This window comes from Hyperolius riggenbachi, chromosome 10 (genome assembly GCF_040937935.1).
Source record: "Hyperolius riggenbachi isolate aHypRig1 chromosome 10, aHypRig1.pri, whole genome shotgun sequence".
Lineage (NCBI taxonomy): Eukaryota > Metazoa > Chordata > Amphibia > Anura > Hyperoliidae > Hyperolius > Hyperolius riggenbachi.
In genome coordinates, this window is record NC_090655.1 from 230,379,880 (window position 1) to 230,393,024 (window position 13,145).

The 13,145-nt window shown below is 49.9% G+C and overlaps 5 protein-coding genes across 5 annotated transcripts; 3 read left to right on the top strand and 2 right to left on the bottom strand.

The window, feature by feature from the left end:
• Nucleotides 1–674: 674 nt before the first annotated feature.
• On the bottom strand, nucleotides 675–1,128 carry LOC137536412 (histone H2A type 2-B). Its single transcript, XM_068258604.1, has one exon. The coding sequence runs from the start codon at nucleotides 1,126–1,128 to the stop codon at nucleotides 736–738; it is 393 nt and encodes a 130-aa protein (XP_068114705.1). The 3' UTR covers nucleotides 675–735.
• Nucleotides 1,129–1,504: 376 nt separating this feature from the next.
• On the top strand, nucleotides 1,505–2,440 carry LOC137536413 (histone H2B 1.1). Its single transcript, XM_068258605.1, has one exon. The coding sequence runs from the start codon at nucleotides 1,528–1,530 to the stop codon at nucleotides 1,906–1,908; it is 381 nt and encodes a 126-aa protein (XP_068114706.1). The 5' UTR covers nucleotides 1,505–1,527; the 3' UTR covers nucleotides 1,909–2,440.
• A 1,387-nt stretch (nucleotides 2,441–3,827) lies between these two features.
• LOC137536414 (histone H3) lies at nucleotides 3,828–4,238 on the top strand. The gene has a single exon (XM_068258606.1). The coding sequence runs from the start codon at nucleotides 3,828–3,830 to the stop codon at nucleotides 4,236–4,238; it is 411 nt and encodes a 136-aa protein (XP_068114707.1).
• Nucleotides 4,239–6,120: 1,882 nt separating this feature from the next.
• On the top strand, nucleotides 6,121–6,432 carry LOC137535972 (histone H4). Its single transcript, XM_068257872.1, has one exon. The coding sequence runs from the start codon at nucleotides 6,121–6,123 to the stop codon at nucleotides 6,430–6,432; it is 312 nt and encodes a 103-aa protein (XP_068113973.1).
• A 2,102-nt stretch (nucleotides 6,433–8,534) lies between these two features.
• Nucleotides 8,535–9,665, bottom strand: LOC137536889 (histone H1.11R-like). The gene is made up of 2 exons (XM_068259070.1): nucleotides 8,994–9,665; nucleotides 8,535–8,606 (listed from the first exon to the last, which is right to left on the bottom strand). The coding sequence occupies exons 1-2, from the start codon at nucleotides 9,663–9,665 to the stop codon at nucleotides 8,535–8,537; spliced, it is 744 nt and encodes a 247-aa protein (XP_068115171.1).
• Nucleotides 9,666–13,145: the final 3,480 nt, after the last annotated feature.

The following is a 13,145-nucleotide window of genomic DNA, read 5'->3' on the forward strand; positions in this document are numbered from 1 at the left end:
GAGCACACATACTGGCTATAACATGCTGCCCATTATAGGCTGGCTGTTCCGTAGTTGTACACAGTGATCACATTGGAAGCTTTTGGCTCAGCACAGCTCAGTAACTTTGCAGACACTGTGATTGAAAGGCAATATAATCCTCCTGCACTGGGCACTAAACAGCTGCACTTATCTTCTGGGAATGCTTTCTTTCACTGTGCGACCTTTTCTTTCAAAGTACACAGATGAGCATATAGGTGAAATATATGTAAAGCATATGACTTCAGCATGTGGGGATTGTGTGCAAACATTTCTACTCTCTGCTCGTCCCTCCTCCCTTCTCTGTCCACTCCCTGCCCTCTGTCCATCTTCTCCCCTTCTCTGTGTGTCCACCCCCCTCCCCTTCTCCTGTCCACAGACCTGTCCTGCTGTTCATTTCACCCCCGAATGCTTCCGGTAGTAAAATGATCCGAGATTCGGATCAAAGATTCGGATCTCTTCAATGATCCGATTCGAATCATCCGGATCATTGAAAAGATCCGAACTTCCCATCTCTAGAAGGATGCCTTTGAACGTTTTATATTTAGGCGATATTCTATAGTAGGTTTATTAACCCCTCTCTAGCACTGGTTACGTGGATATAAAGACGTAAATAAAATTCATTTAAATTGGAATATTAAAAGCGCTTTAGCAGACAGTGTGGGTGGCTCTGAAAAGAGCCTTTGGGTTCTGTGGAATATCTTTCGCTGCAGGGAATTACTTGCTCTTGGCGGCCTTGTGGCTCTCGGTCTTCTTGGGCAGCAGCACGGCCTGGATGTTGGGCAGGACGCCCCCCTGGGCGATGGTCACCCCACCCAGCAGCTTGTTGAGTTCCTCGTCGTTGCGCACGGCCAGCTGCAGGTGGCGGGGGATGATGCGGGTCTTCTTGTTGTCCCGGGCGGCGTTACCAGCCAGCTCCAGGATCTCAGCGGTCAGATACTCCAGCACTGCGGCCAGATAGACCGGAGCTCCGGCCCCCACCCGCTCCGCATAGTTGCCCTTCCTCAGCAGACGGTGAACACGACCGACTGGGAACTGCAGGCCGGCCCGGGAGGAGCGAGTCTTGGCCTTGGCACGAGCCTTGCCGCCTTGTTTGCCTCTTCCGGACATGATGATTAGCAGTAAAAGACTATAACGCAGAACAGCCGACTTCACCACTCCTCCTGTCCTATATACTCTGCTGCCCGCCCCGCGCTGTCACCTGATTGGCTGCTCTCCGATTCAGCCAATGGAATGTAGGACCAGCAATTCACCAATAAGCAAACTCTGGGCGTTCCTCTGCGCTGAAGTCACCAATGGGATTATCTTCGGGTTCTCAGTAATGTGTTTTGCACACGGCGCGTCTCCAGCCAGTGAGAGGGAAGGAAATTATCAGCCAGTGACGCTGCCCAATAGTGTAGAGAGAAGCGCTGCAGCCTGATTAGCATAGGCCGCCTATATAAGGAGGGGAGGTGGCGCTGCTCCTCATTGTGTCTCCGCACTCTGCAGAGTTACTGAGAATCCGCAGCAATGCCTGAACCAGCCAAGTCCGCCCCGGCGCCCAAGAAGGGCTCTAAGAAAGCGGTGAGCAAGACCCAGAAGAAGGACGGCAAGAAGCGCAGGAAGACCAGGAAGGAGAGCTACGCCATCTACGTGTACAAGGTGCTGAAGCAGGTGCACCCCGACACCGGCATCTCCTCCAAGGCCATGAGCATCATGAACTCCTTCGTCAATGACATCTTCGAGCGCATCGCCGGGGAAGCTTCCCGCCTGGCTCATTACAACAAGCGCTCCACCATCACCTCCCGGGAGATCCAGACCGCCGTCCGCCTGCTGCTGCCGGGAGAGCTGGCCAAGCACGCCGTGTCCGAGGGCACCAAGGCCGTCACCAAGTACACCAGCGCCAAGTAATCTCCCCGCTTTGTGCCCAGCAGCACCCTGTACCGAGCATAACCCAAAGGCTCTTTTCAGAGCCACTCACTCATTCATTACAGAGCTGTTATATGCCATTGCTTCTGTGCTTCTTTAACAAAACTGGGAGTTTGCCGCCACTGTTAACGCAATTTAAACACGAAATTAATTCATACAATCTGTACGGTCCTGATCCCTGAAGCTTTTGTGCGGTTCCGTTTAAAAGTGAATGAACCCGACAGACTACAGAATGTAGTGCCCACTGCCCAACATAATAAAGGATTCTTTTACTTCCTTGTGGAGATGATCCGTAAAATGTGATTGACTGCTAGTTGCCGAGTGACTCCTGCTTTACTGATGAGATGAACAAATTGCCTGCAGCGTTTAGGACGTTTTTAAAAGCCCTTATCACCGCAGACAGCAGACGTCTTACATTTGAAGATGCCACGGTCTCCCCCAAAACACAACAGTCCCAACTCCAGTGTGTGGGGAGAACAGTGAACGAAGTAAATAATTGTATTGCTCTATAAATAAGTGGTCCAGTGTATGGAAGATTTCATTATACCTAATCTGTTTGAAGTAGTTTAAATCACTTTAAAAGCACACTTGTATATACTGTAACTATATGTCCAAATCCAGACAGCGTTGTCTTCGTAATAGTAAATCATGTATCCGTGTTTAGCGCAGCGCAGGGCTTGACTTACAACTTCCTGAAACAGAACATGTTTGTAAGTAGGGGACGGCTTGTATTGCGGAGATTCCTCTAGCAGCCCAGGCTGGCTCGTGGTTAAACATGGCGTGTTTCCAATAAGCAATCCCGGCATCCTCCACCAATAAGAGATCCAGAGGATCTTTCAGGATAGAATTGGCAACCGAATCGCGCAGAGATAACCGCATCCCCATATTTAATCTCCAAACAAAGCTTATCACTGGGCAGCACGGTGGCTTAGTGGTTAGCGTTCTTGCCTTGCAGCGCTGGGTTCCTGGTTCGAATCCCAGGCAGGTATGCATGGGTTTCTTCCGGGCACTCCAGTTTCCCCCCACATCCCAAAAACATACAGATAAGTTAAATGGCTTCCCCCTACAATTGGCCCTAAACTACGATACATAGACATAGGACTGTGGTAGGGACTAGATTGTTAGCTCCTCTGAGGGACAGTTAGTGTTATATGACAATATACTCGGTACAGCGCTGTGGAAGATGTCGGCGCTATATAAATACTAAATAATAATTATCAGTAACCGACCATCCAGATGTCTATTGAAGTAATAAGTATTTCTGAATAGAGCTGCAGCATTGCGATCACTTCCTATAACTGGCGGCTGATGCAGGACGGGGATCCTCAGCCCGGCTGATCTGCAGTAACGAGTGCCGTGTAGCTCCCCAGCCGGCTGCAGCACACGGAATAGATACATGAAGAGCAGCAACATCCCAAACATTGTATCTATTTCTATCATCTGTTACATTGTTTCCATCCTGACTCCTGTTTCCTCTCTCTGATGTGAGATGCGAGGTTTTCCCTGAGCCGATACACATAAATACATACTTGTGTTGTGGGTATAAAGGGCTGCAGAGACATTGCTTCCGCTATTCTTCCTCACTGCTTTATTTGTTATTATTACTACTATTAATAATAATAATAATAATAATAATAATCATCATCATCTTCTAGCAGTTATTATACGATTGCATACATAGGGCAATCAAATAAGCGTTAAAATGGCGGGCTGCTGGAACAAGCGCTAGTGTTGGCGGTACATTTGAATAGTAACGACTGACGCCCCCCCCCCCAATAGCCAATCAGAGAAAGGCCGGTGGAGAAGAGCGGCATCCAATGAGAAGGCAGAGCGCAGTATAAAAGAGAGTAGCGGCGGCATCAGATCACACAGAGCTCGCAGAGTAACGCTGATTAGCAGGCATGGCCAGAACCAAGCAGACCGCCCGCAAGTCCACCGGAGGGAAAGCTCCCCGCAAGCAGCTGGCCACCAAAGCCGCCCGGAAGAGCGCCCCGGCCACCGGAGGAGTGAAGAAGCCTCACCGCTACCGGCCCGGTACAGTGGCTCTCCGAGAGATCCGCCGCTACCAGAAATCCACCGAGCTGCTGATCCGCAAGCTGCCCTTCCAGCGCCTGGTGCGGGAGATCGCCCAGGACTTCAAGACCGACCTGCGCTTTCAGAGCTCGGCCGTCATGGCTCTGCAAGAGGCCAGTGAGGCTTATCTGGTGGGGCTCTTCGAGGACACCAACCTGTGCGCCATCCACGCCAAGAGGGTCACCATCATGCCCAAAGACATCCAGCTGGCCCGCAGGATCCGCGGCGAGAGGGCATAATAATCACATCCTATTACTCTAATATCGCACCACAAAGGCTCTTTTCAGAGCCACCCCACATTCTCCATACAGAGCTGTAGTAATGTCGCAGATAGCGGTGTGTAGATCTCGCCCAGCCCTGCGCACAACATGCTAGTATCGATAGATATAAAATCTTGTCTCACATGTCGAGTAATACTCTATACCCTTATTATTCTACCACTTGATTAGGCTCTGACTTGTTCCTTAAAACTTTTTTTTTTTTTTTTGTACAAGGCTTCCCAATGATCCTGGTCGTCCGTGGAGCGGCTAAGTGGCCGCGGGATCAGTGAATAATGGCGCACAGTGCCTATGCATAGAAATGGCGCCACATTAAAAAGATACGCTTATCGCTATTTATCGTTAGTACTGCATAATAATGGCGCACAGGGAAAAAAAGAAGAAAAACGGCACACAGTAACGTTATTTATCAATAGTGGCACACACTAACGTTATTTATCAATAGTGGCACACACTAACGTTATTTATCAATAGCGCCCTACATAAGCCAAACTGCAGAAGTTATTTAACTGCAAAACGATGAATGGATTTAATGTAACACTGTCAAGGTTAGGGTTAGGCACCTCCAGGGGGGTCTTAGGGTTAGGCACCACCAGGGGGGTGGTTAGGGTTAGGCACCACCAGGGGGGTGGTTAGGGTTAGGCAGCACCAGGGGGGTGGTTAGGGTAGGCACCACTGGGGGTGGGTCTTAGGGTTAGGCACCACCAGGGGGGTGGTTAGGGTTAGGCACCACCAGGGGGGTGGTTAGGGTTAGGCACCACCGGGGGGTTTAGGGGTTAGGGATAGGTACAGAGAGGGTTCTGTGTGTTAACGCTAAATAACAATAAGGCTTTAACGCTAAATAACAATAAGGCTTTAACGCTAAATAACAATAAGGCTTTAACGTTAAATAGCGATAAGCGGCAAACGGATTAGCGGCAACACTGTGCACCATTATTCACAGGCGCCATTTTCAGATGGATGCAGTGGCCGCAGCTCTGGCGCTTTGACTCCGCTGAGAGCAGAGCGCGATATAAGCTGTTCCTTCTGTTTGGCTCAAAGCGAGTTTTTTTGTTTGTTTTAAAGCCCACACATAGCAGTCTATAGAAAAGTGCCCATATATTAGCAGGAAAGCGGGCCAGTTAAATGCTCCGATCTATATTAATTTAATGACGCAATTGTCTTTAAAACCCGAATCTTATTAACTTGTATAATGATCTGGGAAATGTGGGGTTTAAAATCTGAATTGACTGAGTGTTAAATCAAATAAACACCAAACACTTCCTGTATCTGTACATAGAATCATCTTTCGCCTGCGTAGAAGCAGCTGGAGCTGTCTGTGATTGGTTGAGCCAGAGCTGATGCTATTTCAAATTTCCCGCCGATAATTCTGTTCTGGGACGTTTCTTCCCCATCCAGCCAGTGTAACAATCCGCGCCCTGTTTTGTATAAGAATAGTTGTGCGGTGACGCTCTAAGAGAGATTAGTGAGTTCCAGGCTTATTTAAAAAAAAAAAAAGTGAATTCCAGACCATGGTGAGGGCGTACATCATGGGAAATAAGCGGCTAATAGTTGTAGCGGGATGTATCCGAAAGTCCATATATATATATATAATTTATTTTTATTTGGAACTGTTTGTACGTATTAGTCAGTCACTGGTTTACTTTCATACAGGGCTGCACAGCAAAAGCCTACAAGGGATACAGAAAACAACAAATACGCATGAGGAAAAAAAAACTGCAAGATCTGCTCCGCCCCATTCTGTGCAGTCTCCCCTCAGGTCCGCTCAGACTGTATAAGAGGAGAGGAGGCGGCAGCAACGATCAGTTGGTCTCTACAGCGGAGAAGAAGTAGTAATACAAGTATGTCTGGCCGAGGAAAAGGCGGGAAGGGACTCGGGAAAGGAGGCGCCAAGCGGCACAGGAAGGTGCTCCGGGATAACATCCAGGGCATCACTAAGCCCGCCATCCGCCGCCTGGCCCGCAGGGGGGGTGTCAAGCGCATCTCCGGCCTCATCTATGAGGAGACCCGCGGAGTGCTGAAGGTTTTCCTGGAGAACGTCATCCGGGACGCCGTCACCTACACCGAGCACGCCAAGAGGAAGACGGTCACCGCTATGGATGTGGTGTACGCCCTCAAGCGCCAGGGGCGCACCCTCTACGGCTTCGGGGGCTAAGCAAGACTCCTTACTTACTATCTAAATCAAAGGTCCTTTTCAGGGCCACCCATTTTATCCATAAAAGTGCTGTCATCACCTCCGCAGCAGGGAATTGCTGCTTCTAATAGATTCCAAAAGAAGAGAAAGCCTTTGCAGATTTATTGTAGAGGTATTCTTATTAAACTGAGTAGCCACGGCTAGAATAGCTCTAAGTTCTTGCGCTACCAGTATGGTAGCTGCTGCTGCTTCACCCCCGCTAATCTTCTCTGTCATCACTAGCTATTTCCATTATACCGTTGAAATGGTAATTCGGTGATGTCACAGGATAATTGTAGTAAGAGGGTACGACCTCCAATTGGAGACGGTTTTTATTGTATTTGCAAAGCTGAGCTCCGCTCTCTATATAGCGGATGGGACCGGAGATTGATGCTGGCATATCAGTATGGTTGGGTAGGAGGGAAATGCTCGCAGCAGAGAGACCACATGACGGCTGTAATATTTACTGTAGGACAAGGTGTGCAAATCGTGACCAATTGAATCTGGGAGTGTATAGTTGGAGATCGATAAAATGGCGGGAAAGGCCGTTAATATACGCGCGGGATATTTGAAAACATCGGCTAGTCAGATTTGTTATTCCTTTCGTCCATAACAGCAGCGGACTATAATAATGGCTCATTTCAGATTATAACATCTGCTTCGCCACACGAGTTGCTGGATTTGCTGATGGGGAAGATCAGCCGCTCCTATCCCCGGATGGTAGAAAGAGGTCATTTCACTCTGATCATGTGACCCAGAACAAATTCCTCGTATTTCCCTTTCTTCGTTTTCACGCAGAGTAACCACTATGCGCCGATGCCACACAATGCGACATCCCCAGATATCGCTCAGGATATTGGCAAATTGAGCATATGACGCTTTCATAGGAAAGCATATTTTTTTTACCCCTTCACCTAGCTCCGCTATTTTCTATTACCCATGTAGGCTGATAACCTTCTGCCTGGGCATATGTGCATGTTTAGTGACATTTTGTTGAAACAGTAAGTACAGATGGATCCTTAAACATACAGACAACGTTGTTGGCACCCGGCAATGGAGCCACCGCCACATTCCCCATACAGTAGTGTCGCTATCACACCGGCTACAAACACTGCTGCTAGCCGGGCAGAAATGTACCGGTGCTCCAACTAACTAGCATACATTGACAGAATAGCATACATTTAAAGTGATATACCCCTTGTTAGTAGAATCAGTGTCCCCTTGCCCGCTCGCTTCGCTCTCTGGGCTGCGGGCTCGGTCCTCGCTTCGCTCGGACAACTTTTTATTCTAACTCTATGTCCACTTGGATAGTGGAGATTGCACATCAGCACACAGGCAGCTCACTGGGGTTGAAAAGGTTAATGCTGCTGATGGGCATTATGGGGTTAATGTACGACCTGCATGACTTTGCACATGCTCAGTAGCATTTGTATGCTATTCTGTCGGGTATGCTAAAATGTTGGAACACCGGAGCTGACACCGCTCATCTCAGAATATCTACACCCGGCCAGTAAAAACTAATCGTGGATACTCGAGTGTGTCCCCAGAATTCCGCTGCTGCAAATTCTGGCTCCTCTATTCTTAGCCGGACCATTGACTTAAATATATGTAGGTCTAGTTAAAGGCAAGATAGTAGAATATTTACCATCAGTCACAGATAATCAGAGGGGAGGAAAGAATTACATTATTTCCTGTAACACTAACTGTATTTCTAGAATTGTGACTGTAACAATATGCATGTGAGACATGATGGTGAAACTTCCATTTCCAGACAATCCCGATGCTAGATTAAGCGCAACTAAAACTTGAATCTACAGAATGAAGCAACCCCCCCCCCCCCCCCCATTTCACTAGATTCTTGGTGATCCCCCTCAACGTGAATGGCCGCCTTCAGCATCCACTGGAAGAGCAGCACATTACTAGGGAGTCACTAACTGCACGGAGGGGGGAGGCACGGCATAACCTGGGACTTTCACCAAATAGAAGTAATCAGTGGCATTTATAATAAGAATCGCAGCCCTTCGCAGAAAATGTGGGTGGCTCTGAAAAGAGCCTTTGGGTTAATAAGAGAGACAGGCTGCGGCTTATTTCTTCTTAGGAGCGGCCTTCTTGGGCTTTGCTGCCTTCTTTGCCGGGCTTTTGGCGGCCTTAGGGCTCTTTCACATCAGAGCTTGCGTTGGAGAACGCTCAAAGCATACGTTTTGTTGTATGCCTTTTACTGCGTTTTGATATGCGTTGCACTGCAGTGAGTGTGCGTTTTTAATCCGTTTTCAATGCGTTACTGCACATAGAAAAACGCAGGTAATTTTTTTTTTCTTTTAGTTGTCAACTTTCTACATTGTTCCTCTGTTGCATTCTGGGACTGATTGCCTGCGTTAACGGATTAAAAACGTGCATAGTGTGCGTTTTACATTGACTAACATTGTAACGCATAAAGCTAGCGTTGGCCAAAAAACTGCGCCTGGGTGCAGTGGAACGCAACGCACAAAAAGGCTGCGTTATATGTGAAAGCTAAAATGAAAGTCTATGGACTTTCATTTCACCTTGGGTAACGCAAACTTTATCCTTTGCGTTGAAACGCAGAAAATCTGCCCTAATGTGAAAGAGCCCTTAGGCTTGGCTGCCTTCTTAGCGGGGCTCTTGGCGGCTTTCTTGGGTTTAGCGGCAGCTTTGGGCTTCTTGGCAGCAGCTGCCGCCGGTTTCTTGGCCGCCTTCTTAGCGGGGCTCTTCTTGGCGGCGCCGGGGGCTTTCTTAGGCTTCTTCGGGGACTTGGCGGCTTTGGGCTTCCTGGCAGTAGCCGGCTTCTTAGGCTTGGCGGCAGCCGCTGGCTTCTTCTTGGCCTGTGCCGGCTTCTTGTGCTCTTTGCCGGCTGCCTCCTTCTTGCTGACCTTGAAGGATCCGGAGGCGCCGGTGCCTTTGACATGGACGAGGCTGCCCTTTGTCAGCAAGCCCTTGATGGCCAGCTTGAGGCGGCTGTTATTCTTCTCCACATCGTAGCCTCCGGCAGCCAGAGCCTTCTTCAGGGCGGCCAGGGAGACCCCACTGCGCTCTTTGGAGGCGGACACGGCCTTGAGGATGAGCTCGGACACGGCGGGCCCGGAAGGCTTCTTGCTGCCTTTCTTGGCTCCTCCTCCGGCTGCCGCCTTCTTAGTCTGCTTCTTCTTGGCGGCGGGCTCCGCTGCGGGAGGGGCTGCTGCTGGGGCGGTCTCTGCCATCTTCCTAGTTATATTACAAAGTGTAACACTGCAAGTGGCCGCCAGTGAGCGCTTATATACTCTCTCCGGCTGCGCTGCCATTGGCTGCTGACAGTAGCGCGTCCCGTCTTCCTACTGGTGGGATCCGGACTCTGAGCCGCCCCTCCCCTCCACACAGCTGTCACTCCTCGGCTCTCTGCTTGTGTTTCCTCGCCGGGAGAAAAGTGGATTTATTCCCCCCGGAAAGTAGCGGTGCGCCCCCTGTGTGCGGCCGCCCGGCTGGCAGGGGTCTCCCCTCCCCCATTACACTCACGGGGGGCCTCTGAGCGGCGACAGTGGCCGGGAAATCCCGCTGTAATGTGACCTGCTCCGCTTCCTGCTCCCCCGATCTCCTCTGTCTCCATCATTATCAGGGGGTAACATGTCTAATATACGGGGTCTCCTGTCACTGCCCCTGCAATATGAAGGAGAGGATCCCCGCCACACATTATACGGGGCTGGGGGGCTACTGACCCCTGGAAGGGAGTATTATGCTGGGGAATGTCCCGGATGCTAACACAGCCTGAGCTCTCCTCTGCTGTCTGCCATTAGGATGAGCTTCTCACATATAGGAGCTGTCCAAAGATTATTTGCCTATATTATGAGAATGTGCATCTTAGTGATATATACAGAGAAATTTGCTTTTGTGTTTCTAAATGTCATTTGATTTCTATGATCAATCTGACCTATTTGGGGAGTAGAGACGTTGATGATAAATGATATGCCTAATTAATGTCCGCTTGCATGCAGGGAATTTCTAATGAGTTGGCAGAACTAAAGATGGCCCAAACCTCCGATTTTTGGTTCGCGAACCTCCCGCGAAAGTTCGGTTGGCGCAAACTTTAGAGAAACCGCAATAGACTTCAATAGGGAGGCAAACTTGGAAAACTAGAAAAAATTAAGCTGGCCACAAAAGTGATGGAAAAGATGTTTCAAGGGGTCTAACACCTGGAGGGGGGCATGGCGAAGAGGGATAGACGCCAAAAGTCCCGGAGAAAAATCTGGATTTGACGCAAAGCAGCGTTTTAAGGGCCAAAATCACATTGAATGCTAAATTGCAGGCCTAAAGTAACATCTTGCATGTGTATACATCAGGGGTCCCCAAACATTTTCGGTCAAGGGCCGGGACAACATACTTTAGACTTCTGGAGGGCCGGAGTATAGATACAATAATGTAGAAAAATAGAACATTGAGCTTAGGTATTGTAGAAAGCACCATCTCTAAGTAATACATGTTGTGTGTGGGGAGCCGTTAAAAAAGCCTCAGGGGCTGCATTCGGCCCGCGGACTTTAGTTTGAGGACCACTGGTATACATCAATCACACTGACACACCAAACTCACTGTGTAACACACCACAAACAGCTGTTTGTGTAGTGACGGCCATGCTGGACTGGTGCACACCATGGCGGGAGTGCAGGCCATGTTGGTTTTCAAGCCCATATGGTCGCCGGGCTGAGGTAGCTGACTGACAGAACAGTGACTGTCCAGCTGATCAAATTTGGTCTGTCCACAATTAAGCAACAACCTTATTATCATGGGTGTGCCCCCCCTCCCCCCCCGAGACACTTATATAGCCGGTGGTCATTGCTTCATTGTGATACGCGCAAGCCCCTTCACCAGGGCAAGGTAATGATCACGAAGGGGAATGGGCACATGTACATGACTTCCGTTTTGTTGTTGCAGCCAGGCATGCTCAGATGTACCAAAATTCGGTTCGGGTACATTCGAATTCGGGTCCGCATGACATTCGAATTCGCCTTCGACCACGAAATTCGGTTCGAGTTCATATTCGGTTCGAGGTTACGCCTAAAAATTCGTTAAAAATTCGTATTCATGAATTCGGGGTTTTTTTGTGTGGTTTTTTTAAAGTGAATTCACATTGAAATAGGTGTACTTAAAAAAACAAAACTGAAAACGTGACGTGTGGCACTGGTAGCAGGCAATGCATAGTGTGGACCCTGGCGGTGGGACCACTAACAGCAGCAGGATAAATACAACAGCAGCATTAGGAGGAGGAGTGACGTGTGGCACTGACAGCAGGCAATGCATAGTGTGGACCCTGGCGGTGGGACCTCTGACAGCAGTAGGATAAATACAACAGCAGCAGCAGGAGGAGGAGGTGGAGTGACGTGTGGCACTGGCAGCAGGCAATGCATAGTGTGGACCCTAGCGGTGGGACCACTGACAGCAGCAGGATAAATACAACAGCAGCAGTAGGAGGAGTGACGTGTGGCACTGACAGCAGGCAATGCATAGTGTGGACCCTGGCGGTGGGACCACTGACAGCAGCAGGATAAATACAACAGCAGAAGTAGGAGGAGGAGTGATGTGTGGCACTGACAGCAGGCAATGCATAGTGTGGACCCTGGCGGTGGGACCTCTGACAGCAGTAGGATAAATACAACAGCAGCAGGAGGTGGAGTGACGTGTGGCACTGGCAGCAGGCAATGCATAGTGTGGACCCTGGTGGTGGGACCACTGACAGCAGCAGGATAAATACAACAGCAGCAGGAGGAGGAGGAGTGACGTGTGGCACTGACAGCAGGCAATCCATAGTGTGGACCCTGGCGGTGGGACCACACTGACAGCAGCAAGATAAATACAACAGCAGCAGTAGGAGGAGGAGTGACGTGTGGCACTGACAGCAGGCAATGCATAGTGTGGACCCTGGCGGTGGGACCTCTGACAGCAGTAGGATAAATACAACAGCAGCAGCAGGAGGAGGTGGAGTGACGTGTGGCACTGGCAGCAGGCAATGCATAGTGTGGACCCTGGTGGTGGGACCACTGACAGCAGCAGGATAAATACAACAGCAGCAGGAGGAGGAGGAGTGACGTGTGGCACTGACAGCAGGCAATGCATAGTGTGGACCCTGGCGGTGGGACCACTGACAGCAGCAGGATAAATACAACAGCAGGAGGAGGTGGAGTGACGTGTGGCACTGACAGCAGGCAATGCATAGTGTGGACCCTGGCGGTGGGACCACTGACAGCAGCAGGATAAATACAACAGCAGCAGTAGGAGGAGGAGTGACGTGTGGCACTGACAGCAGGCAATGCATAGTGTGGACCCTGGCGGTGGGACCACTGACAGCAGCAGGATAAATACAACAGCAGCAGGAGGAGGTGGAGTGACGTGTGGCACTGACAGCAGGCAATGCATAGTGTGGACCCTGGCGGTGGGACCACTGACAGCAGCAGGATAAATACAACAGCAGCAGGAGGAGGTGGAGTGACGTGTGGCACTGGCAGCAGGCAATGCATAGTGTGGACCCTGGCGGTGGGACCACTGACAGCAGCAGGATAAATACAACAGCAGCAGTAGGAGGAGGAGTGACGTGTGGCACTGACAGCAGGCAATGCATAGTGTGGACCCTGGCGGTGGGACCACTGACAGCAACAGGATAAGTACAACAGCAGCAGGAGGAGATGGAGTGACGTGTGGCACTGGCAGCAGGCAAT